Source organism: Onychostoma macrolepis, chromosome 06 (genome assembly GCF_012432095.1).
Source record: "Onychostoma macrolepis isolate SWU-2019 chromosome 06, ASM1243209v1, whole genome shotgun sequence".
Lineage (NCBI taxonomy): Eukaryota > Metazoa > Chordata > Actinopteri > Cypriniformes > Cyprinidae > Onychostoma > Onychostoma macrolepis.
This window is the reverse complement of record NC_081160.1, coordinates 32,012,951-32,040,165: the sequence shown is the minus strand read 5'-3', so window position 1 is coordinate 32,040,165 and position 27,215 is coordinate 32,012,951. Positions and strand designations below refer to the sequence as shown.

At 35.3% G+C, this 27,215-nt stretch overlaps 1 protein-coding gene across 3 annotated transcripts in view; it reads left to right on the top strand.

Annotated features, from left to right (window-relative positions):
• The window catches only part of cbfa2t2 (CBFA2/RUNX1 partner transcriptional co-repressor 2), a 38,594-nt gene that overhangs the window by 8,373 nt on the left and 3,006 nt on the right, over positions 1 to 27,215 (top strand). Inside the window, exons 1-9 of one of the 3 annotated variants that reach the window (XM_058779672.1) lie at positions 6,519 to 6,686; positions 17,347 to 17,490; positions 19,299 to 19,540; positions 19,625 to 19,714; positions 23,144 to 23,325; positions 23,745 to 23,992; positions 24,073 to 24,158; positions 25,603 to 25,810; positions 27,023 to 27,091. In XM_058779672.1, coding sequence (XP_058635655.1) covers positions 17,373 to 17,490; positions 19,299 to 19,540; positions 19,625 to 19,714; positions 23,144 to 23,325; positions 23,745 to 23,992; positions 24,073 to 24,158; positions 25,603 to 25,810; positions 27,023 to 27,091 — 1,243 coding nt within the window. In that variant the 5' untranslated portion in view covers positions 6,519 to 6,686; positions 17,347 to 17,372. Of the gene's footprint in view, positions 1 to 6,518; positions 6,687 to 17,346; positions 17,491 to 19,298; positions 19,541 to 19,624; positions 19,715 to 23,143; positions 23,326 to 23,744; positions 23,993 to 24,072; positions 24,159 to 25,602; positions 25,811 to 27,022; positions 27,092 to 27,215 lie in introns of those variants that run through there. The other 2 variants (XM_058779671.1, XM_058779670.1) reach the window with 2 other exon arrangements.

Below are 27,215 nucleotides of genomic sequence, written 5' to 3'. Positions count from 1 at the left end.
GTTTTCTTTTACATTTGCATGTCTTACTATCAGCCGTGATTATTCTACTCTGTTAATTAAAAGGCTGTTTATATGAATATTCACTAATTATGAGAAGCATACGTGTAAGAGGCTGACAATTAGCTGAACATACTTGTTTAATTAGTGACATTTTAGCCTGCATTTTAAAATCTTTATTTGAATGTGGCAATTAACATTTTTATTTTTTAACCTTTATTTGAATATGGCAAAATATTGCACTCTATAAAAGAGGGATCAAGGTACGCACATCCAAAAATGTAAAAAGATCAAAGAGTATCATCAAAAAATAGAAAAAATATCAAAAAGGGAGATTAACAGATCTTTTTTCTATTTTTTGAAAATATTGCAATCTACAATATTTCTACGAATAAATCTCTGACAGAGACTATCAGCCAATCACTGCGTGCATAGTTAATAAGCATGCTGACAGCATCCATAGCAACGAGGTAAACCCCGCCCCCTTACTCTGAGCTTAAGACTTCTCTTTATTCCTTAGTACAAGTTTGTCTCAGCAGGTTTTAAGAGAAAGCTCTTTACTAAAAACTTTTACTGCTATTTAGGAGAAAACTCAAATGTTTTGTGAATATGGGCCCAGGTTTTGTGTGATAAAGTAAAGAAACTGGTGAATCATATTTTGAACTGGTTCATTGTAACGAACAGTTTGAAAGAACCGATTCACCAAAATGAGTCAGGCATTCCAGCACTGGTAGACATGCCAAAGGGATTGTGGGAAACGGTGGTCTTGACAAGCCAGAACAGATCCTGCAATCCAACCTCAGGAAAGGCATGCTTATACACACACACACACACTTGAGATCGCCTTTCTCTTCTTATCGGCACAACTATAATTAAGTCCTTGGTTTACAGCGTAAAAAGCCCCATGGGTGCTCGCTCTCTGTCTCTCTCTCTATCTCTCTCCAGGTGTTCTCTATACATACTCCAGCTGAACCACCTGCAAACACAGGTGTGTGTGAGTCTAAGTGTGTGTGTGTGTGTTTGTGCCAATAACACAGCTGCTCTCTTGCCTTGAGGCTAAAAATGGACCAAGAATTCAGAATAAATACAGGTGTGGTGTAGCAGGACGAGATATAGACCAGCTCCAAACGACCACTAAAACAAGCTTTTTTCCTGTTTTCCTCATATAATTTATGCTATACTATTTACATATATACACACATAAAAGCATTTGCAATTATATATGCACATACATAGTGCATGCAGCATAAACATGAGCAGTTTAATAGTATTGCATTAAATGGTGCACTATACAGTTTCACATATTTATTCATATTTTTTTCATCAGGAGCACTATGCAGTAAGCAGCATGCGAACAATGTCTCTTTCTTTGCGTCTCTGTCTCTCATCTTGTGTCTAAGATTTCGTTCGGCATGAATCCCACTTCACACAGAGCTCTTTGTGTCTTTGTCAAGAAAATATCCCTGTTACAGCCGCGTTATCTCATCCATGCTTTCATCCCACTCGGATGAGATTCCGGATGCATTTTATTCCAATAGCACCAACTTTATATATATATATATATATATATATATATATATATACACACCTCCAAATCAGGCTCAAGGTCACTGCCTACGTCCTTCGTTCATTATGTAATGGCCCAGAAACTGTTTAGAGGTGTAAATCACACTTACAAATGTGTGAATGTCACTGCACTAGAAAACAAATTAACTAATGAAGACACAACGGTTTCTAATGCATTTAAAGGAATTTAACCTAAAACTGCCTCAATAGGCATTATTTTATGATTTAAAAGTCTAATGAACATCCTTTTGTGAAATGTTTTGCTAGAATGTGCTTTGATATTTTGTATTTAATGCAGTGACATTCACATGTTCTTCTATGGCTAGTGTATCCCGTTTATTTGTGTTGACGATCAGTGATTATATCAGAAGTCTTAATATAGTCCGGAGGTTGTTTACACCAGACCTGGTTTGGGATTTGACCTCTTCGGTATGGAGCGGTGTGTGTTTCTCTGTCTGTCCTCACACACATGTACTTCACATCAGTTCTTCTCTTGTAAAACGAGGCAGTAAATTCCTCATCGTCATTTTCTTGTCACTTTGAAAAGCGATTCTCAGAGAAACTTTTGCATGGAATGCAGTCGGGTCAGATGAGAGCTGATACCCGACCTGCTGTTCTTCGACATTTGTAGTGAAATAATACAGGCATAATTTATTTCTAAGATTTCCAAATTAAACATGTAGCTTTGGGAGGGAGGTCAGGTGACAGTGTTACATTATATGTTATTTAAACATTTATTGTTGCGTTCTGTTTCACATTATACTTTTTGCACATTGTTTAATTCTGTTTTGGCATCTGATTTAGCATCAAACCACATGTTTGTTAAATGGTTCTGAAGGACAAACTTAATGAAGTCAAATACTTGATTCAGGTAATGAGAATGGATCAGGATTGCTGTGTTTACTGGTCATTTGATGGTAATCATGTCTGTCTAACAGTAAACTGCGTGTGTGGACTCTCTTCTTGGCTCTCAGAGTGGAAACTTTAGGGTGATGTGGCCAAGAGAGCGTGTGACCCAACTCTCATAAATTGCGCTGATGCACGCGCTCGGACAGATGCTGAAGTGTTGGGGAGTAACTAACTACTAACTTAGCTGCACTTGCCAGTAGTGTGACGCTTTTCAGACTGCAGGATCTGTTCGTCTGCGTTTCACTGTGATTCAGAATGAAAAACTCGCAGACTAACTAAATACCACACACATGCATGCATACTACCTGCCATTTTTTAAATAATAGTAATTAAAACAGTACATAGTTTGCTACAATATATTTCAACCATTTGCATGCTGTATTGTCGTGATATTTTTAATGAAATATGGCATTTTAAGCTAATAATTATTATTGTTTTGCTATTTCATTTGGCACACTAATGGTGCAGAAATGATATAATTCACTCACACACACACACACACACACAAACGTTTGTTTTTGTGAATTGTGGGGACATTCCATAGGTGTATACTGTACAAACCGTATTTTCTATCGCCCTACACCTAAACCTACCCCTTACAGGAAACTACAGGCATTTTTACTTTCTCAAAAAAACTTATTCTGTATGATTTATAAGTCTTTTGAAATATGGGGACATGGGGAAATGTCCTCATAAATCACCTTCTCCTTGTAATACCTGTGTCATACCCTTGTCATTATACAAATTTGTGTCCTCGTATGTATATATATATATTATAAAACATTTTTTTTTTCATTTTTTGGATGACCCCAAAGGGAGGTTTAGGGAGATTTACCTCACTTCTGGGGACAATTTGGTCCCCAAACTATAGCTAAGTAAACACACACACACACCTTTTACACACACGTCTCCTCACTTACATACAAACACACTCAGTCTGTATGTGTTGTAAGAGGAGTCGAGTGTGTGTGTGTGTCAGGCTTTACTTAAACTAATGGCTCCCAGGCGTGCAGCGCGGCCAGACACACTGGAGCCGAGAGCCGAGCAGGAATGCCACTACAAACACAGAGAGAGAGACTGACGGACGCAGAGAAGTGCTTGGAAAGAGATTTTGCTGTGGAGGAGATTGGATGTGGATTTGGAACAGCAGTCCGCGCAGTGTGTGTGTGTGTGTGAGTTCAGGGCGAGTGTGTTCACATCTGTCGCCCTGCTGCGTTACATCCACAGATGGAGGAAACGTCTTGCAGATGGAAGTGAAGGATTGTAACAATTTAGATAGAAACAGGCTCCTGTGCTCTTTATCATGTGTTTAAAGAACGATTTTCACCAAAATAAAATGATGAAACTCATCAATCCATGCTGTTTTGGTGCCAAAGATGTTGACATTTTGTTATTAGTTTAGCATGTTAACACAAAAAAAATCACAGTGCACAGAAATATTGGGTAAAATAGCCTATTTTTAATTAGAACTGTTTTGTGTTAACCTAGCTCACAAAACGTGTTGAACATTATTTCGGAATGTTCTCAACAGTTACAGAACGTCCAGTGTTTAAATGTTTCAAAAATGTTAAATGAACATTCCATTTGATCATTTTGGACACATTATGCAAAGTTACTTTCGAATGTTCTCTGAAACAAATAGTAACATTTAAAAAACATTAGATGAATGTCCAGGTCAAATGTTTCTGAAAAACGTTCCATAAACAAAGTATAAATAACTTTTTTTTTGATCCACTTCAAATGTTGACTACTGTATTAATGTTACTGGAAGAATGTTTGATCATAACATTAAGAGAACATTGCCAGAACGTAAGCTAAAGTTCCCTGTTAGCTGGGAATAGACTTATAATATGATAAGATTCCCTTGCTTCGTCTGCCACCTTGGATGTTTTTTTACTCAGTTTGTCACAGTGCATTCTGGGATTGGCTTTTCCTTGAAGTATGTAACACTGCTTTAGAATTTGGCTAAAATAATGCATTTTAGAAGGCAGCATATGCGTTTGTGTTGTTTTTTAGCCATAAAATACTCTCTAGGTAGGCAGCACACTTTAGAGCTAGTCTTCTGTCATTCCCAGGGTTTTTCATTCGAAACAGACTTTTTGTGGCGTCTCCATATGTGGTGTAATGACCACACACTCCTTTCAGATGCATTTCGGAGCAGAAAGTCGTTTTTTTGTTTAAGCCGAGCTGTATAGATGTGCATTTACATGCAAATGAAGGGAGCTGGTGTTAACGCTCATTAACCTGAATAGCAGACCAAACACACTCCCTAAACAGATCACTGTTTGCACACAATCAACAGGTTTTACATCACTCTTTATTTTTGATAGCATATAAGATGGGCTAGTTTTAGTTTTTTTTTTTGCGTGTGTTTGTCATGCAGCTCTGATTTTTATATTTTATAATATAAAATTATATATATTATAATGTAATATATATATATATATATATATATATATATATGTAATATGTGTGTGTGTATTATGTAAAAATTATAATATTATTTCTATTTAAATATATTATATACAATTTTGTATTATATATAATTTATTTTAATATTTTATTATTATTATTATGTTTTATTTTTTACATTTACATCATTATTTTTTAATAATTTACTCAGCCTACATTTACTTAAAAATCTCAAAATTCACCAATTATCATTTGATTTAGGAGCTGACGATAGGCTGAATGATGAGCTCTGATAACTGAACGATAATCTCAGTATTGACCAATTAATCAGGCTGGATTATAAATCGCTCTTTCACTATACATGATGAATTCTTGTTATTTCTGCTCGTATCAGGTTTCATTCTCTCTCTGTGATGCCAAAAGCTTGAGAAATCTCTGAGCGTGAGGTAATGCGTTTTTGACTTTCTTTTTGGATGGGACGAGAGATTGGCCGCTAGTCAGGGCTCTGTTTATTTGTCTAGATGTAGATGGAGAGGGAGATAGAGTACATGTGTCACATGACACCATATTGTAGATAATGTTTCTTATTACATGTCAGATTTTGTTAAACTTCGCCTCCCTCGCCCCAGGTTAAAAGAAAATGATCTGACATGCGGATGAAGTGTTGCTTATTAATAATGTTTGGAAGAATTTGGAAGATTTTTTCTACATTTTTTTTTTCTGCTTTGTATGGGGAAAGCACAATTTCTGTCCCAGCAAACAAACAGATAAATATAAATATTTAAATAAATAAATAAATCAAATTGCAACAGATAAATGTTATAAATATATGTTATTATTATTATTATTTTTATTATTATTAAAATTGTGAGTCAGGGTCACTATTATAGTAAACTAAAAATGAAACGAAAAAAAAAATTGTTACTTGAAATAAAATAAAATATAAAAATCTTTTCATTTCAGCTCATGAAAGCTTTTGTTTAACATGATGTACTAAAATAACTAAAACTGAAATAAATTTTTTATAAATATAAATAGACATGTATAAATGACTGAACTGACTATCATTTGAACTAAACTTAAAATGAAGAAAATATAGAATTAAAAAAAAAATATATTAATAAAAACTATAATTGTATCTCAATAATATAAAAATGACACCATTATGAGTACAAATAAAAATATACAGTATAATGTCTAATACAGACAGATTTATTAGTAATTCTAATGTCTTAGTGTACATCAGCAATTGGCTTTTTGCATGTATTTTATTTCTTCTAAGGAATTTTACAAGAAACATTTGGAACAAAGTTACTTGAGACATCAATTAGGGCTCATAAGAACTCTAAAACTGTACGTTTTTGGATGCAAACAGCTCAAAAAGTTGAATAGTTCAGCCTAAAGTAACGGCACACACAGCATGAGGTGTTATGGGTAACTTCCCCTCCCTTCAGTTGGCATGTACTTTGTTTAGCCTTTGAGTGCCAGAGCAGTTAGTTATGTTAATGAGGCTCCTCTAGTTTAATGTATTGAATAGAGCAGCGGCTGATTGGCCAGGAGCCACACAGTGGGCGTGGCCTGTGCAATGACATCAGCAGAGAGAGAGGGAGGCATAGAAGACGTTCTAAATCCCATCACCCATCTGGAGTCCATCTGTGCCTCGCTGGCGGTGGGAAGGACTCGGACTGTGAGAGAGTTTGAGACACATGCCTCACATATGAAGAGAGAGCAAGCCGCTCAAGCAGAGTGATTTACATTGTTTGGAATAAGACACGAGCAGAGCGGACCATCATAGAGAGGAGGTGAGCTTCATCTCTCTGTGTGTTTTCATGGCTTCAGTTGTTTGTTTTGGTTTATGTTTGCATCCAAAGCTGCATTTATACTCTATTCCAGGGCTGTAGATATGAGGCTTTTGTGTTTGCACCATGGTCAGTTTTCAACATAGTGTTATCATGGTACATTAATGTGTGGATTAAAGGGTCTATGGAGAACTTGGTGTCTCAAACCTCTTAATACATACCATATAAAGACACCTTTTAAAAGAAGTATATCTTGGAAGTTTCTTAAGGTGCTTTGTAAATGAATTTTATTGCTGTTGTATTTATCAAATATACACTTTACAGTGGTACTTCCACAGTGCTTTTTTGATTTACTCATCTTTTTTATGTTATCAAATTGAGTACATTATTGAGTACATCATGCCCATATAAAATTGGTTAATGGTTTTAAAATATACAAATGTGCTGTTGTCATGAGCCATCTGCTTTGTGCATTTAAATGATAAATTAATGCATATATATTAACGAATATATTAATATATGTTCATATTAATGATATATATTATTATATAGTGCATCTAAATATAATATAATATAATTAACAAATATTTAGTTGAAATTAAAACTTAATATTAATAAAAAAATTCAAATCTAATAAAAAAAAAAAATCTTAATAACATGAATGTGGTTATCTTGAATGCAAATTCATTTAATAGCATTTGTTATGTTGTTTTTGGTTCATATAATAGAGGTGATTCGTGCCTTTAAGGTCATGGAAAATCTGAAATAATCAGTGAATTTTAAAATAGTGATTTGGGAATCTGAAGAAGGTCAGTCATGGAAATGAATAACATCATGGAAAGTTTTCTTCTCCGCTCTAAAATATTCCATCAGCTGGAAACTGCTCTTTGAGAGTGTAATCTCTATAAAAATATATTTTTAAAAAATCCTCGATGACGAATAACGTGACCTCACTGGTTGAAGCGTTTCCACGTGGCAGGAGCTGGAGGTGTGATGAACTGTGATGAGATGCCAGCTGGAGGAGAGAGATGGAGTCTGACTACAGAGTCAAGCTTTGCTTCATTAAACAAACCTGCTTTAACTCTCGTTTAACTGCATTGGTTTTCTGCATGGATGGATGGACAGATCAATGGATGAAACAGGAATGAGAAGGTTAACGATTAGATATGCTGTTGCTCGGGAGATTTAATGGAGCTTGTTGTCATACAGTAAGATACAGTAGATAATAGAGCTCTAAAAGGAATGGGTGATCACTGGCTTTACATCAGAGACTTTTGGCAAATCTGAGCCCAGTTTTAGCTCGATCACACTTGAGATATGAAGAGACGGTCTCGCTGCATCTCATTACTGACGTGTTTCTGCAGGTCTGCTGTATATCACCTTAACACAATCTACAGACACACAGCAGAGAAGCACTGCACACCGTCACACTGACAGCACAGCCTGCGTGTGTGTTTCTTTTTTCCCTGTAGACATGATGTCTGCTTCTCTGCTTTTCAAACTCACAGGACTGGAATCTAACTAGCGTCTAGTTGTCCTCCGTATTTAAGGGTAAAACACATTTAAGTGCTTTCTTTGCTTTAGACGTTTACAAAGTGATGGTATCAGACGATAACATGAGTATTTTTGAGTATTTTTATATTATTGTACACTACTGTTCAAAACTTGGCAGGATTATGTATTGTTTTAGAAAGAAGTCTCTTCTGCTCATAAAGGGTGCATTTATTTGATCAAAAATATATAGAAAATTGTGATATAGTATTACAATTCAAAATAACTGTTTTCTATGTGAATATAATTTAAAATGTCATTTATTCCTGTGATGCAATGCTGCATTTTTCAGCATCATTACTCCAGTCTTCAGTGTCAGGATTTCAGGATTATTTGAATAACAACATTTATTTGAAATAGCAATCTTTTGAAACATTATAAATGTCTTTAATTTCACTTTTGATCAATTTAATGCATCCTTACTGACCCAAAACTTTAGAATGGTTGGGGGGGTGGGGGTTATGTAATGTATTTGAAAGCTTTGAAAGTCTCTTCTGCTCACCAAGGCTGCATTTATTTGATTAAAAATATATCAAAAAATTGTAAAATATTATTCAAATTCAGAATAACTCTTTTCTATTGTAATATATTTTAAAATGTAATTTATTCCTGTGGTGCAAAGCTGAATTTTCAGTATCATTACTCCAGTCTTCAGTGTCATATTTTTCATATTTTTGTGTGGAAACCATGATAAATTTTTATTTTCAAAATTCTTTAATGAATAGAAAGTTCAAAAGAACTTATTTGAAATAGAAATCTTTTGTAACATGTCTTTGCTGTCACTTTCGATCAATTTAATGCGTCCTTGTTGATTTAAAGTACTATATAGTGTTTATAGTACATCTACAAAAACATACCAACAAGTACTGTTGCATATGAATATGTCTCACACACACACACACATTGGTAGAGCAGCTGTTGAGTCACGCTGGAAGCAGGAAGTTCCACATTAGCTCTGCTAAAGCAACGCTAACTGTCGTCTTGTCATCAAGACGTCGGCTGATCTGGCCGATTAGCCTTAAAACAACCGTTTGACTGTTGCGTCTGAAGGAGGTGTGCGTGCGGTCATTGTCCCTCCTCACTCCCACTTTGACCTGCTGTGTGGTCTGAAGGTCTGCTGGACATTCAACAGTCACTAGTAGCCCTAGTGAAGATGTAGCGCTGGGCGGCTTGTGCTCGATGACCCCGAACAGCTCTTAGTGGAGGCCCTCAGGGGCCCTGGAGGAGTCTGGCTGGAGACGTTTAGTCTTTAAGGGCACCATAATTAGAGAAGATCTAACGGAGCTTGACACAGCACTTGTTGTGCATGTGAGAGAGATGATTGTATCAAAAGCATGATACTTTCTATATTCACTATAGTACTGAATGATTAGAATTAGGTATCCAAAAAGAATACCACTGTAAATTCATTAAAAAAAGCATAGTGCTATTATGGTACATTTTTGTTAGGATTTTGTATCAAACCTTTCTTAAGGAAGTTATTTTACTATTATTTTTGTATTTAGTAATATTTTGAACTAGCATTAATTTTTATATTTTAAGTTTTCGTTTGAATTCTAGTTTTAGTCATTTTGTTATAAATATTTCTATTTAATCTTATTTTTATTCTTCGTTTCAGTTTTAGTAATTTTATTATGTGATTTTGTCATTTCTATTACCATTTTATTAGAACTATTACATTTATTTTTATTTCAGTTTTTTTTTGTTAGTAATTTTGTTGTGCTTTTGTCATTTTATTAGTTTTTCTTTAATATTTCTATTGCACTTTATTTTTATTTCAGTTTTTTTTTTTTCATATAACTTTTTCTTCTGAGTAATTTTAGTTGCCCTGACAAGTATCAGCTGGTAGCACTTTGGTATTTACCGTGGTACTGTTTGATTTACCATGGTATTCAAATGCTACATAACTCACATATTAGTGCCCATAAGTGAGAAATATATTGTGAAGATTTAGTCCAGGTAGCTGACAGCGTGTTGTAGATCTGGACTGGAGTGTTTTTCTCTCATCAGGCATGAGACGTGATGCAGCTGGTCCAGGAGAGTTTTGGCTAGAAACGGGCCTGGAGACCCTGCTTATATCAGACCAGATGTGTGTGTGCAGAGAAACACACTGACATTAACATTTCAACAGGCTCTTATCGAGTCCCACAGCTTGATCTCTGTGTTTCTAAAATCAAGCGGAAGGAGCCAATCAGAGCAGGCGCTGAGTGACTGATTGATTAGCCAGCCAATCAGTTAACCCCACAGAGGTCAGAAGGGTAGCAATTCAGTGAGGAGATGAGCCGAAGCACAGAGACTTCAGTCATGACACACACAAGCATTTATCAGGATGTCAATTACCGATTCCTTCACTTGATGTGTGTGTGAATGTGTGAAGTCCTTCTCAAACAAAAACAAGCTGTCTGGCACACATGAAACGACATCCACATCAGAAATAAATAAATGAAGCGAGATTCATGTTGAAAACAAGTGGAAATATCTGCCAATAACAGTCAAATACATTTATTTTTGACATAAATTCTCTCATATTTGAAGCAATTTTGCTTCTCAAGTCAATGCATTTAGTTTTAGGAATGTTTAGATTGTTTTTATTATAAAATAAGAGAAAAATAGCGATTCATAAAATGATTTTGTGCACAATAACCCTGAATCAAGATCTTTTCAGAATGCCATGGTGCAATGATAGTTTCATAAGTTTAAATATTTCAGCGTTTTGAATACCATGGTATTTTTTTTCAAAGTGCTCTATGTACCGTGGTACGTTTTGTCATTCTAATATGGAAACTATTCGAGAAAAGGTTAAATCACTAAATCCCTTTCTCTAATCGTGTTCAATGTCAGTAGTTAATTAGTAAAAAAAATTTCCAGATAATAATAATAATAATATCAGGGTACTTGATGGTATTTTGTGTTCACCATATTCAAATGCCACAGTATTTTTATGCTACTGTAAGTTTAAAAAACAATTAAGTACATCTCAAATGTGCCTTTACAATCCAATCGTCTTCAAAAGCTAATTAATCACTTAATCACTAATATTCACTGGGATTTACTTCTTAAAAACAATTTTCACTCAGAAATTGCTAGTAAATTTCAGTTGCAAAGAAATGGCGAGTAACACATTGAACTAAATGTAAAAATGTTGAAATAGAAAGACTGAAATAGTATTTTCGTGTAAAATGTGCTCCATTATTCACTTTGAATTTTACAGAATAACCTTCTTAAGATCTAAAAGCTCCAGTAAATCAATTTCCAGGGAATGCGCTTGAGAGATCTGAATGATCTGAATGGGTTTGAGGGTCAGACTGGATTTAGCTGAAGTGACGCTCACTGATGAGCTCAGGGTCAGATGAGATGATTTCATTGAAGAGATGAGAGGACCGAACATGTGCAGACGGATGCTCAGACGTCAGCACGCGTGAGGCTTCGACCTGTTGCTGAGGCGAACGCATGTGCTGCGAGAGAGCAGCAGATGTGTGTGTGTGTGTGTGTGTGTGTGTGTTTGGACTCATAGGCACCAGGTGCAGCTTTTGTTTTGCCTTCTTTTCTTTAACTCTCGCTCCCGCCTCCCTCTCCTCCTGTCAAACTCCTATTTTCCTCTTTTCCTCCCCACTGGAACTTTTTAGTGCTTTTTCAGAGAGACTTCATGGAGTTATATCGGTTATGTTTATTCAACTTAAATTCTGTAAATGAGACAACAGTTGGAATATAGAGCTATGAAATGAATACGGAGAGCAGCTCAGGTCATTTGAGTTTTGAGTGCAGGTATCTTGGCATGTCCGAGCACAGTTTGAGACGTCATTGAGATCTTTTTATACATGCATTTTGTTGTTTGCCTTTAGCTTTGTTTTTGCTGTTTGCGACTTGTCAGAATTTAGACTTTGTATCTCACAATTTGGACTTTTTTCTCACAATTGCAGGTTATTAAATGCGATGAAAAAGATGTAAACTTGCAATTCTGAGAAAAAAAGTAGAAATTGTTGTGAGATGTAAACTAAATTTTTTTGTGAGATTGTGAGATATAAACTTGAGGAAAAAAAGTCAGAAATGTCAAATGTATATATATTTTTTTTAATTCCATGAAAAAAGTCTGAACTGTGAAATATAAACTTGCAATTCTGAGCATAAAGGTCTCAGTTGTGAGATATAAATTCACAATTTTGAGAAGAAAGTCTGAATTGTGAGATATAAACTTGCAAATTTGAGAAATAAAACACCTGAGTTGTAATGTAAACTCACAATTCTTAGAAAAAAGGTCCAAATTGTGAGATATCAATTTGTAATTCTATGAAAAAAGTCTGAATTGTGAGATATAAACTCACAATTTTGTTAAAAAAGGTCCAAATTGTGACATATAAACTTGCAATTCTGAGCATAAAGGTCCCAATTGTTAGATATAAACTCACAATTCTTAGAAAAAAGGTAAAAATTGTGAGATATAAATTTGTAATTCTGTGAAAAAAGTCTGAATTGTGAGATATAAACTCACAAATTGTGAGAAAAAAGGTGAGATAAACCCTTGTAAGTTTGATTAAAAAGGTCCAAATTGTGACACATAAAGTTGCAATTCTGAGAAAAAGTCTGAATCGTGAGATATTAACTTGTAAATCTATGAAAAAGCATCTGAATTCTGAGATATAAACTAACAATTCTGACAAAAAAAAAGAAAAAGTCTGAATTGTGAGATATAAATTTGCAGTTGTCTTTTTAATATTCTGATAAGCTTCCATAGACGAGGACCCTTGAGATTAGGGTGTTTTTCCTGAGGAGCAGCAGAAAGTCTGAGGAAGTGTGCTCTGTGATTTGTGTTCTGCGGTGGGATCTGGACACAGGTGACTGTTGGAGACTCCAGCTGTCCTTCGCACCCCCATCAGCTCCATATGGTGGAAGAACAGAAGGAGACGGAGGGGGAGGGAAACAGAAACATCCGTCCCAGCTCTTTCTCTTTCTTTCACACACATAATAATGATCTGATAGCTTAACCCTTTTGTGTCCGTGGCTGGAAGCAGCTCTGTGTGGGTTTGTTTTGCTGATGTGCGGCTGGAGGCGGAGCGGCTCTCGGCGCTTTGTCCCGCACTCTTTAAATGATTTCTAAACACTCGCTTTGGCCGCATTCAAGCGCTTTTAATGGAAATTCATATATCATTTTAAACAAAGACAGGCCGGACTTTTAAATCAACTCTTTGTGCCTTAATGTTTAACGTTTTGGGGGAGTAAAGCTCTTTCAGATGGGTTTGGTTATATTCTCAGAGTCAGCACATGTGTTCACAACCAAATCAACATTTTCATATGTTTTATATGCATATGTGCATATCCATCTTCTTGTCATAAATGTTATAAAGAGCATCTCTCATCGTCTCTGACTAAAGGCTGAGTTGCATTTCTTGATTCATGGTAGGTTCAGAAATGAACCTGTTTTGAGGAAAAAAGTCAGAATTCAGAGATAAACTCGCAATTGCAAGAAAAAAACGTCTGAATTCTGAGATATAAACTCAAAAAAAAAAAGAAAAAGAAGAAATGAATTTTAAAAATGCCTGAATTTGAGTTAAATTTGAATTGAGGTGGCAATTCAATTTGAATTTGAATGTAAAAGTAGAATTAAAAAGAATGTAAATTCATACAACTTTTAAAAAAAGTAGATAATATTAATTATTCAGTTTAGCATCATTATATAACAATATTTGAGCCGGAATGCATTATCAGAGAGCTAAATATTAAATGTTTAGAGTTTATGCTTGGTAAATATACATAATAATTTTAAATAATTTTAAAAATGAAGTGAACAGTAACTTATTTCAGTTGTTTTGCGTAATGATCAGTGTGACTTTTATGTATTCATTTAAAATATTCCTTAATATGCATAAACATAAATCAAACAGTAATATGCGTTCATGCATAATCAAGTAAACATACTAGCTATTAATTAATCTGTGGTGAAGCAATGATTAAATGTGATATACAGGATGCAGCTTAACGTTTCTCAGCATCATGAGATGTGTCAGAAGACCAGCTAATATTGACAGTGACATTCAATAACAGCAGTAATGAATTTTTCCTCTTTATTGGAGGCGGTGTGTAACAGGTGGCAGTCAGAGGAAGCTGTTAGCAGATCAATATTGATCCTGGAGCTGTGCTAACAGACCTGTGTGCTCTCCCGCACGGATGCGGTGTGTGTGTGTGTGTGTGTGTGTGCAGCGACCATCTCAGGTGCAAGGCAAGGATGCTTCTGCCTCGTAGATCTCGAGCAGTTCAGTGACTGATAACCAAAGACTCCACACCTGCCTTGTGTCCCTGAAACCACAAAAAAAGGACACATTTAAGAGCTGGAAGTATCTACAGTTTCAATGCAACTGAGTTTTCTAAGCCTTCAATTATGCATAAATATAGATCCATAAAATAACAGGGTTATTAATGTTAAATAAACCTCAAATTAAAAATTATTTTTATTAATTGAAATAAATCTGAAATAAAATCAAATAAAATGTAAATATTAGATGAATAATCTATTCAAAAAAAAAAAATAATAATAATAATAATAGGATCATTTCCTGGGCAAATAACTGAAGTTTAAGTTATTAATACTATTAATTACAAACTAAAATTAATAAAAACTAAAACTGTAATAAAAATGACAAAAGCACATAACAAAATTGCAAAAAAAAAAAAAAAAAATTACTAAAATTAAATGAAAATATCAAAATAAAGTCTATAATAGTGTATCAGTAATACTAAAATAACATTGATGCATAAACATTGCTATGGTTTTTGAGAGCAGGGCATCCATTATAATGTCAATTTATACAGTTTATAGTATTTACACTCAATACAATTTAACAATATGCAGTTGCTTGAATGATACGAATGGTTATTTTTCAAAAAAAAAAAAAAAAAAATCGAATTTGTTGAAGGCGGTAATTATATCAACAAGCCTGTTTGATTAAAAAAACAATAATATATTAATCTCAAAGTGGCCAAATATTGGCTGACTAGTCAGTCTAGCTGATATATTTTGATCTGTAATATTTTATAATAAACGTGACTCCAGTCTGATTTCAGAGTCATGATCTTTTCATAAAATGTTTTTAATCCACATTTCCAAAATGTAGCTTATAGTAGAAGTGTATCTTGTCTTAGGTCGCTGGTGTTGGTTAAGTGTAGTTCTCCGCAGGTGCGATGCTAATCTCTGCTAACAGACGGAGGATACGGGAGGCTTTGTGTACGTCCTATGGTGTGGCACAAACCCAAATGGCCGGGCTTCCTGTTTCTCCCGGTCCTTCCCGCGTTCTACTTCCTGCCTCCTAGGAAGGAACCAGGTGTACATGGAAGGGAAAAAAGCTGGCATATGATTTTTTCAGTCAGGCATTAAGAGGGGCAGCCTGAAGGACCCGGAGCGGGGCTCAGGTGCGCTCTCAAACCACAAGATCTGTCTACGTGTCCAAGCGCGTGTGTGCAAAAGTGTGTCGCACCTGTGACTGCGCCACATTCGATTAGTGGGCTAAGACGATGGTTTTGTTGGAGTCTCACAATAAAAACACAAGAATAAGATTCATTGCAATGGAATATACTTAAATTTCAAAATGCAAGATATTGGTCCTTCAGCATTCAAGTTGTCCTTCAAACATTGATTTGAAACATATAGAGGACCAAACTTGCAGAAGTAAATAAATAAATGTAATAATAGGAAAATAAATATGTTCCTCTTAATTGTTTTTTTTTTTTTTTCATTTTTAAATATTTTATATATTATACTGCACTTTTTGTCCTCCATAGAAACATGATTTGTTGTATTATATTTTTGTGATTTCTTTTATTTAATGCAGTGCACAGCAGTGCTATTGTATCATTGATGAATTATCATATTTTTTGTTAATATTTTGAATTAGAGTTTTTTAGATTTTGTTTTCACTTTAATTTTGGTTAAAGTTTTAGTAATTATGTTGTGTTTTTATCATTGCTATCAGTTTTTGCTGTTTTTAAAAATGTGTGTATATACTTTTTTATTGTTAATTTGAATGAGCTAGTTTAGTATTTCAAGTGAAACTAAAAACAAAAATCAGAAACGTAGCCTTGGCAACTAGCTGAAATAAAATATGTTTATATGTTCACTCAGGTTTGCTGCTATGTGACAAACTCTTCTGTTTATCACGACTGCAGTGAAACGTAGAAATAAAGCGCTATAACAATCCCATTAAAAGCCGCCTTACGTTTCATTGTTAAGCGGAGAGACCCATTTAAAATCTATACGCGAGAAACACATTCACTGCATTAGTTTCCCATGAATAAACATTAAACAAAACACGCTTTTCACCCAGAGAAGCCCCGTCCGTCCATGAAAAGTCGTCTGGTAAGAAGCGTTTCATGACCTTTGACAACTCGATCTGTGTGGGTCTATTAGCTGCCTTTGTAAAAGCATTTCCAGCGGTCTGATATACTCCAAATGAGGCCGATGGCTTCTCTCACGGCTCTTGTAGAACAATAACGCCTCTGATCTACGACTTTTGGGCCTGGTGGTCCATTCACAGGCAGAAAGTATGCGTTTAGCCCTTGACGGCTTTTGTGAAGCCTAGTTAGCGAGCGTGAAATGGCCCGATTCTCCATTCTTAAGCAGGCTCAATGATCACCCTTTCTTTCCCGAGGACAAAACCTGGTTCATTTGCACTTCAGCTGTCGGGACTCCACGGCTCTTAAACAGGGGCAGAAAACATCTGGTGTGCACCAGAAAGGACGATGGGTTTAGTAAGGGTGTGAGGGTTAAGATTAGACGAGCTCGGAAATTTATGCCACTTTAAGAGGTTTGGGCTCAATTGGATTGTCGAGGCGTCTTTAAACACGAATTGCATATCAATGCATGAGACACAATAACTCCATTTGTGTTTGCATCGTTTGCCCTGGTGCTTCTGGGAATGTTTTGGATGCAGATGCAAGATGAATCTGGTTAAGAAATGATTGCATGGTGATTTTATGTCAGAACAAATGAGATCAGAGATCCACGAATCCGCTGCACTTTATTGGGTTTTAATGAAAATCTCTCCATGAACAAACAGAAACGTTCATGATTACGAAGATAATAAGTGATCTGTCAATCTCCAGCTCAGTCTCTCTGGTTTTTCAGACAGTACAGAGAAGAACGTTCCTGCCATGCCCGGTTCCCCAGTGGATGGAAAGACTCATTCCAGACCAACCGTCTCCGTCATGCCCCCTCTACCCTCCGTCAACCCCAGCGGACCTCGACCGGCTGCCTTCTCCACCACAGCATGTGAGACCCTCACACAACACTGCATTCAAACACGCATGCTATCTGCACTATGCAGTATGCGGCATTGGCACTAGTGTGTCCCATAGCATGACATACTACCATTTCAGCAGTATGCATACTGTGCACAGGATTTGAATTGTCTGTGTACCTGGAATACCTGAATAATCTATTGCATTTGCAGTATGTAGTGTGCAGTTTGCAGTGTGCAATGCACAAAAGTGATTTCAGACATATTTAATGAGGTCATTTGACAACAATGTAGCATATTAGTTGTTTGAAATTTTCATTGTGGAATCATGCAATCTGTTCCACACAATTTTTTTTTTTTTTTTAAATAGTAGGCAGTATACAGTATATACTGAAAAATATTCAGTAATATCCACTCCCAACATATGTTCTAATTAAACTGTTTTTTTTTTTTTTTAAATGCTGATGAATCAAATATGGATGCCATAGTTTTTAAAGTGTATATTGAACTGAAAAAATAAAAAAATAAAAATTGGTTCAGTTTAGTTAATGCTTACACAAACAGTAAATATTTGTCAACATTTGTAGTATGTGGTATGCAATTTACAGTATGCAGTGTACTTCACTTGACCTTCTATTTCCAGTGTGATTGATAAACCAAAAGTGATTACAGATGGATTTAATGAGGTCATGTGACAACGATGTAGCACTAGTTGCATAATCAGTTATTTCCACTCCTAATGGTGAGGTTTTGATGATTCTTCTTATTTTTTTGTAAATGCTGATAAATCAGAGAGAAAAAAAAAAAAAAAATCAATGCAATTTAGTTAACACGTACACAGACAGCAGTTTTCTTTATGCATGCAATACCTGGATAACCTATTTGTCAAATTTGCAGTATGTAGTATGCAATTTACAGTATGCAGTGTGCTTGACTTGACCTTCCATTTCCAATTTAACACAAACACAGATGCCCTAATACTGGCATTTAATCTTTCACCAGAGAAGTACAGTACTTTAAATGCATAGTAGTGCATTTACATTTCATTATTTAGCATGCATTTGTATGCAAAACAACTTAGAATGAGGGGGGAAAAAGTCATTTACCCTACAGGAGCAACTAACTGCAGTACCAAAATACAAAGGAAAATCAGAGTGTTTTTGCTGAAAGAGAGTTTTTATTTATGATTAGAAAAATGGTTTAACTGTGCCATCATATATTATAGCCATAAAAACAACACTTCACTATTTTTTTTGTCATATAATTTTTATTGTTGCAAATTGCATTTTTACATTTATACCAACCCCCACACCATATGCGATTCTATCCAGCCCCAATTAAAACAAATGACATCTGAAGAAGGAAAAAAATATACATGTGCATTTATACACACATACATAGCATGAGTGAAATGATAATTAAAAATGTAAATAAATAAATACAAAAAAATATATATTTATTTATTTATTTATTTATACCTCCACTCAATCCATGTATAAGGTTTTTAAATCATTAAGGAATGTGATAAAAAAATTTTTTGAGCTTGCAGGAAAATGTATGTGGTGAAAAACAGGGGTATTAACATTAACTAAAATTAAAATTTTAAAAACTTTTTTGTTAAATTGAAAAAAAGCTGAAATAAAATAAAATATAAATATGAGATGAAAAACTAAACATTAAACTTAAACTAAAAAACTAATTGAAATAAATTTAACTGGAAAGAAATAAAAACTAAAACCAAAATAAAACTGAAATTGAGCATAATATAATAGTATACTGAAATATTGATTGTTAATATGTGTTTGCAGATCATTGCTAACCACATTTGCTCTTTCTGCAGTGACCAATGGGATCAATCACTCGCCGCCGATGCTCAACGCCATTCCCTCGCCGCCTCAGCGCTACAGCAATGGCCCTTCATCATCATCCTCCTCCTCTCTGGCCAATCAGCAGCTTCCAGCCACCTGTGGCGCGCGGCAGCTGAGCAAACTCAAGCGCTTCCTCACAACACTGCAGCAGTTCGGCAATGACATCTCGCCTGAGATCGGAGAGAGCGTCCGGAACCTGGTGCTGGCGCTGGTGGTGCGTCTCTCACACACACGCTTGCACGAGCACCAATTGGTCAAATGTGAGCCAGAGTTAACTAGCCATGTGTTTCTCCCACAGAACTCCACCGTCACCATTGAAGAGTTTCACTCCAGACTGCAAGAAGCTACAAACTTCCCCTTGAGGCCGTTCGTCATTCCCTTCCTGAAGGTAAATGGCCAGTATTCAGATGAAGTAGTCTAAAAAGGCAATTCTATATTCACTCGCCCTTGTTACTGTTATTAACCAGGGCTATGATAGTTAATTAAAACGAAAAATATTCAAACATTTTTGTTGAATTTAAACTAAATAAACAAAAATAAAATGCAAATAAAATAAAATAGAAAATTGGGATAAAATAGTCAATAGGAAAAAAGGAAATATAAAAACTAGGAAAATTAAAATAAAATATAAATATGAGATGGAAACACTTAAAGTGAAACTAAAAAAAAAAAACTAAAAAAAAACCTAGAACTGAACTAAACATAAATTGAACATAAAAAGAAAAAAGCTATTAAACTATTAAAAAAAATAAATGTAAAACTATTACAAATATATATATTTTTTAAATTGAGAGCAGGAATGTTGATTTGGGGATTTTGGTGAATCCCTGAAAATATTTTTAGGATGGAACTGATGTGAAGCTGCACTGTAAAAAAAAAAAAAAAAAGAAAAAAGTTGAGCAAACTTAAAAAAAATTGTTTTACCAGCTTCAGCAGATTTTTGAGTTTGCTCAAACTTATTTTTGTGGGAGATTCTCAAATTTTTGTTGTATAAACTTAAAACGACAAGTTGAGAAAACTCAAAAATCTGCTGAAGCTGGTTGCCTTAATTTTAAGTTGGCTCAACTAAATGGAAAAATAAATGGAAGCTAAATAGTAATATTTAAAAAGAAAATAAAATAAAAAGATATAAGGTAACACTTCCTTTAAAATTGTAACATTGTTACACGTTACATGCTCTAACTATTATAATAACAATAAATTATGCACAGTTACATGCAAATAACCCTAACCATGTAGTTAATTAATATTACTCAGTATTTAAATGTATTATTACACTGTAACAAGGACACCTTAAAATAAATTGTAAACTATTATCAATACTGAAAATATTAAGTATTAAGTAAATATTTTAAAAGACAGCAGCACAATTTGATGATTTTATGATGCCATGCATGACAGGGATGTTGAACGGAGAAAGTGAAAGGTGACTTGTGTTTCCTTTGGTAATTTACGGAACAGACTGAGACTTCTGAGAATTCCAGGCGGTCGGAAGTGTGAAACACGACTATAAACCGTTGCAGGTTTTTACGGGCTGCGCAGCATATGGAGTTCGGCAGCGGTTAACACAGTCGTGCCGAATATCTGCCTGCGCAAAATAAGAGAACGAGAATGACAGGCGGCATATGTGAGAGGAGGACCGAGTTAATCATGTACAGAAATGTTTGTCGTACAGCTAATAAAAACTACAGAGATGCTTGTCCTCGTTTAGATGTGTTTGGAAAACATTTTAAAGCTTCCCAGATCATTTTCTTCAGATATCATGTTTAATATATTCTATGAAAACTGAATTGTTTTGAATATCATCAATACTAAAGTGTTTAGTAATGAAGCCTGATTCACAAACAAATCATTCTTTTGATGTGGTTCTTTTATCTAAAAAACATTTTTAAGATAAAGTTGAAATAAAGTTAAAATATAAAAAAACAAAAAATCAGAAATTGATTAATAACTGAAATAAGTCTAAGTAGAAGCACTGAAATTACTCACTGGCAATAAATAAATAAACTACTAAACTAAAACTGTAATAAAAATAAACCTCAACAGTAATATTTAAAGTAATAATAAAGAAAAAATTTCAAAATGACTAAAACTTAAACAAAAACTGAAAATAATATTCAGAAAAACTATAAATAATACTAAAATAACACTTATAAGTGGCTAACATCATAATCAGTAAATATGACCAATACAACTAAAATCAACAACTAAAAGCATTTATACAGTTTAGTTTATAGAACAGTGATACCAGCAGCATTTATCAATGTTTTATTTAATGAAATTCATAAAATATTATTGATTGTATTAGGATGGGTGATTATAGGGTGACTGGTTGTATTGGATAAAAAACATTTGGTTGGTGTTTAAGTTATTGTGGATTTGTTATTTTGTAAGGAATATATGAAAAAAAATATATAAAGATACCGATGTAATATATTAAAAGGTATACGAAATGCTGGATATGGTACCATATTTGAGTGACAACTCAATGAATCATCAGTGTTCCAATTAATTGGGCTTCCCATTAATAACATTAGCATGCTTTACAGAGAGAGATGTGTAAGTTAGTTTACAGGAGGGAGTATTTTCCCCTTGTGTTTGCCAGATGGTTTGACAGAAAACAGTCTGATATTCTTCATATGCTCACATTAGTAATCAAACTCACATGCTCATCATGTAAGAAACGGAGCGCTCTGGTTTGTTTCATCTCGCCGACTGTTTCTCTTCTCCGTTTCCATCCTCCTGAGGCTGAAGTGTTTTCATATGAAAGATTTATTGACTATTTTGACGAGATGTTGGTGAAAAGAGCTGTAATGGCGAGTAGAACGTGCAGTGACGCTGAACAGACGCCGCGGCTCCTCCAAGTCTGTCGAGGAACCAATCCCTCTGACCTCTATCTCCACTCTTATCAGGAAAAATGCCAAAAATGTGCTGGTCAGACTTTAAGAAAATCCCTCCAAAGTGGGTTTGATTACTAACTAGTGGTCGACCGATATTGGTTTTTCGATACCGATATCTTGGAAAGCAGGGTGGCCGATGACCGATATAAAGCCGATATAATTTTATTTATTTTAATTCATATTTAAGAAATTTGAAATCATTTGAAAATGGATTAAAAAATAAATGTATAAAATGTACTTTAGATGACAAATAAAGCCAAGGCAACACTCATTTTACATACAGCACACAGTGGAAATGACATGAATATGGCAGTGGGCAAATGCATAAAGCGCAGTATAATTTAAAATCACGAGTTTAAAGTTTGTCGATCGTGCGTCTCCAGTAAAGCTGAAATCTCCTCCTGTCCGCATTCAATTCGCACGGACCGACCGTCACCGACCGACTTCACAAGATCTCACAACTGGATCCGACTAAGTTTGCGAGGCTTGTGAAATTAAATGTTCATTAGACATTCAAAGATTTGTTTAAATGATGTAAATGCGTATTTGCTGAATGCTGACATCAAACGAGAAAGTATTATAATGTTTGCCTTTCTATTACTAATAATATAAAAGCAATTGTTATAATACTTTTTGTATAGGCATCTTAATTCTTTTGTTTAACCTTTCTATCTGATTATTAGACAGACTTCTATCCGTATTAGACAGAACTGTTAACGACAACAGCGAACAAGAGGGAGAATGTGAGCATCAAAATAAAAGTCAATAAAAGGCCAAACAGGAAATCTTATCGGCCGATGCCGATATTTGAAAAATGCCAAATATTGGCCGATATATCGGTCGACCACTATTATTACAATGTGCCGTTCAGCTGATGTTTGTTGTGCAGTGAGATAAGCGTAGTGTTTCTCCTGCAGGCCAATCTGCCCTTACTGCAGAGGGAGCTTTTGCACTGCGCTCGAGCTGCCAAACAGACTCCAGCACAGTATCTGTCCCAACACGAGCACCTCCTGCTTAGCACCACCGTCCCGTCGCCCGCCGACTCCACCGAACTACTGCTGGAGCCCAACGAGAGCAGCAAGCGCCACAGTCCTAACAGGTACGAATGCACGCACACACACACACACACACACACACACACACGTTTGTTTTAGTGGTTTACGGGGACTCTCCATAGGCGTAATGGTTTTTATACTGTACAAACTGTATGTGCTATTGCCCTACACCAACCCTACACCTAAACCTACCCCTTACAGGAGACTGTGCATTTTTAGAATAAAAAAAAAAAACACCATTTAGTATGTTTTTTAAGCCTTTTGAGTTACGGGGACATAGGCAGTGTCCTCATAAACCACCTTCAAATTGTAATACCTCTGTCATACCCATGTCATTATACAAATTTTGTCCCCGTAAACCACAAAAACCAGTACACACACACACACACACACACAAAAGTGGTCCAAAAGTGTTATTAGCGATTTGTTTCTTATTTTACTTTTATTTTTTTATTAATTCCAGAAGTAAAGAGAATGGATTTCATGAGCGTCCTCCCGCCTCCCTGGAGCCTCCTGCCAAACGAATCTGCACCATTAGCCCCGCCCCCAGACACAGCCCCGCCCACCCGCTGCAGCTCCCCGCCCAGATCCACCCGACTCCGCCCCCTCTGCAGCACTACGCACTGGATGACATCAGCACACCTCACCTGTACAGAGAACCGCACCGGATCCTGGAGCTCAGGGAGCTGAAGGAGCGGCCGCGGCTCACAGGTAACAACACACGGCAGCACGCCTTTAACATTCATTTCCACACACTAGTGCATTTCTCATGTTTTTGCTGACGTTTTCAGGCAGTAACGGAGGCTACCGCGAGGAACCTGTGGACCACAGACTGACGGACAGAGAGTGGGCTGAAGAATGGAGACATCTGGATCATGTAAGACTGGGTTTATTAAAAATTCGATATCATGGTATAGTATTAAATGGTGAATATCACAAATAAACTATGAAGAATAAAATACATTTTACATTTTTTATTTAAAATTAATTTTTTGAAATATTAATAAATACCATAATAGTACGCTTTTATTTTTATATTTTCAGTTCTCATTTTATTTTTACTTGAATTTGTTTTTGTAATTTTGTTAAATACTTTTGTCAATTTTATGTTTTTTTTGTTTGTTTGTTTTAATATTTCTTTTTAGCTGTAATTTATTTAGGTTTCAGTTTTACTAATTTTAGTTGCCAAGGAATTATTTTTAATTATTTTATTTAGTAACAACCCTACCAACACTGAAGCTGATCTTAGTATTTATGCATTTTAAAATTTTATGATTTTATAAAAATTAAACACATTCTCTGATAAAAACTCTCATTATCTTATTATGAAAAATCTCATCCTTATTACTCTAACGCAAAACATACATTATTTAAACTGAAGTATTTATTCATCATAATAGTATTTGTTACAATGCCTTTAATTTACGCTGATTTAAATTTATTATTCTTTATTTCAGTTCTGAGAATTTAATTAGAATCATTTCTGACAATGAGAATTAGAAACATGAGAGTTGGACCAAAAAAAACACTAATATATAATATTATATTAACTAAATTATATATATAAAGTCATACGTTAGATTATATGTATATGCACGTTATTATTTTATTTTTTTAGTGATTAACAGTTTAATTGATTCTCAGGCAAATTTCAGAATAGAATACAGTAACTCTGTACAGAATCAACATTTTTACCCCGTTAACAAACCCATCCCAAACTAATCCCCAACTATGGCTTTAAAGGTCACAACTTGGCTATCATTAAATTCAATTGCTACAACATCCATCATTATATAATGATGAGAAAATTACTTAAATAAAATGCAATAAATAAAATGAATAAATGAAATCCAATCTATAACACATCACATTTACACTGTCACAATCAGTATATTTCTCACACACAGCTGTTACTGTCCCATTTCCAAATAGGTTAAGTACTTGGAACATTTTTTATGGTATAGGTTTAACTTATCCGTCTGCTTATAAGACATTCTAGCTAGTTCTACCCATTCCTGAAAGGAAGGGGCATCCTCTGATCCTGAGAATTATTTGTCTGCCAATCAGTAAACTGATTTGGACCCAGGATTTTGTTTGTTTGTCTCTTATTTCGTTGTCTGTCCACCCACCTAATATAAACAGTCTAAGACATAGTGAAATATGAAAATCTAAAACCAAGCAAATGTGTTCATGAACTCATGAAACCTCAAATTTTTGTACAAGACCATAGAGCATGTGCTAAACCACGCAAGTTATTTTGTTTAACTATTGTGAATATGAGTCTTGAGTTCTGAGGTTTTCTGTCGTGTCTCTGGTTGTAGGTGCTGAACTGCATTGTGGACATGGTGGAGAAGACGCGGCGTTCGGTGAGCGTTCTGCGGCGCTGTCAGGAGTCCGACCGCGAGGAGCTCAATTACTGGCGGCGACGCTCCAACCCACACGACGACGGACGCAAGAACGGATCGGCCGCAGGGAACGTCCCCTTCAGCAAGACACACAGCCCTCTGTCGGCAGAGGGAGTCAACACGGGTGAGTCGTTTAGGAGTTCAGAATCATTTCAAGTTTGATTCACCTTTATGTTTATACAATACAGACTGTTTCAAAGCAGCTTCACAGTATTAAACAGGAAAATAACAGAATCAGTGATGCAAACTTCATCAAATATGAGACAAATTCAGCTGTAAAGCAGCTTTAACAAGACAAACAGTGACATTATTCAGTTCAGTATTGATTCAGCTCAGTTCGAGAACTGTAAATGTGAAACAAATTAATTCAGTGTTAACTAAAGACAGTTTTAATTCAGTTCAACAACAGAGCAAAAATCAATTATGAATGAATCAATTCAGCTATAAGCAGCTCTACAGAAGACAATAGTGTCATTATTCAGCTCGAGTCAATTTCATTTCAGTTCAATGTTGATTCAGTTCAGTTCAATAATTGTTAAGTTCATTAATTATGAAACAAGTTAATTCATTGTTAACTAAAGAAAGTTTTAATATTAATATTGAATCAATTCAGCTAAGCAGGTTTACTAAAGACAGTAATGTCATTATTCAGCTCGAGTCAATTTAATGTTGATTCAGTTCAGTTTAACAACAAAAATGAATCAAAATGAATCAATTGTGGATTTGTTTCAGCTATAAAGCAGTTCTACAGAAGACAATAACTTAATCATTCAGCTCGATTCAGTTCAAGTTTTGTTGTCGTCTGATAGTTTCAGTGCAGTCAAATTGATAATATTACTGAATATTAAAGGGACAGTTCACCCAGTTGACGATAGCCACAGACTTCTATGGTAAGGAAAGAAATACTATGGAAGTCAATGGCTACCGTCAACTGTTTGGTCACCGACATTCTTCAAAATATCTTCTTTTGTGCTCAAAAGAAGAAGGAAACTCGTACAGGTTTGGAACAGCATGAGGATAATAAATGGCAGAATTTTCATTTTTGTGTGAACCGTCCCTTTAAGTGTCTTTTAAAACCCAACTAGCAGACTACGTTTTGTGTGTGTGTGTGTGTTTGTTTGAGAAAGAGCCTGCTGATGGAGCAGGTGTTGGGTATTTGAGTCCAGGCTGAGAGAATATCGTCTCAAACGCTGAGGTCTGGCCGCGTTCCTCACCGCCATCTGTGACCAAACGCTGCCCAAAACTCTCACGTGCCTCCATATCCGTCCATCCTGCATGCTTCTGAAGCGTTTCGATGCTAATTTGCTCCTAATATATTTGTTTTTGTGTCCCGCAGACTCTCAGAGGGATCTTCCCCTGCGCGCCGGCTCTGGCTACGTGCCTGATGAGATATGGAGGAAAGCCGGTAAGGGCGGCAACCCAGATGCACCCTGGGAAACCTGTTTTCTCCCCTGCCACCTGTTCTTCAGTCTTGTTTCTCATTAATCACACTTTCAGACTCAACCCTGCTGAAAAAAACTATAGAACCC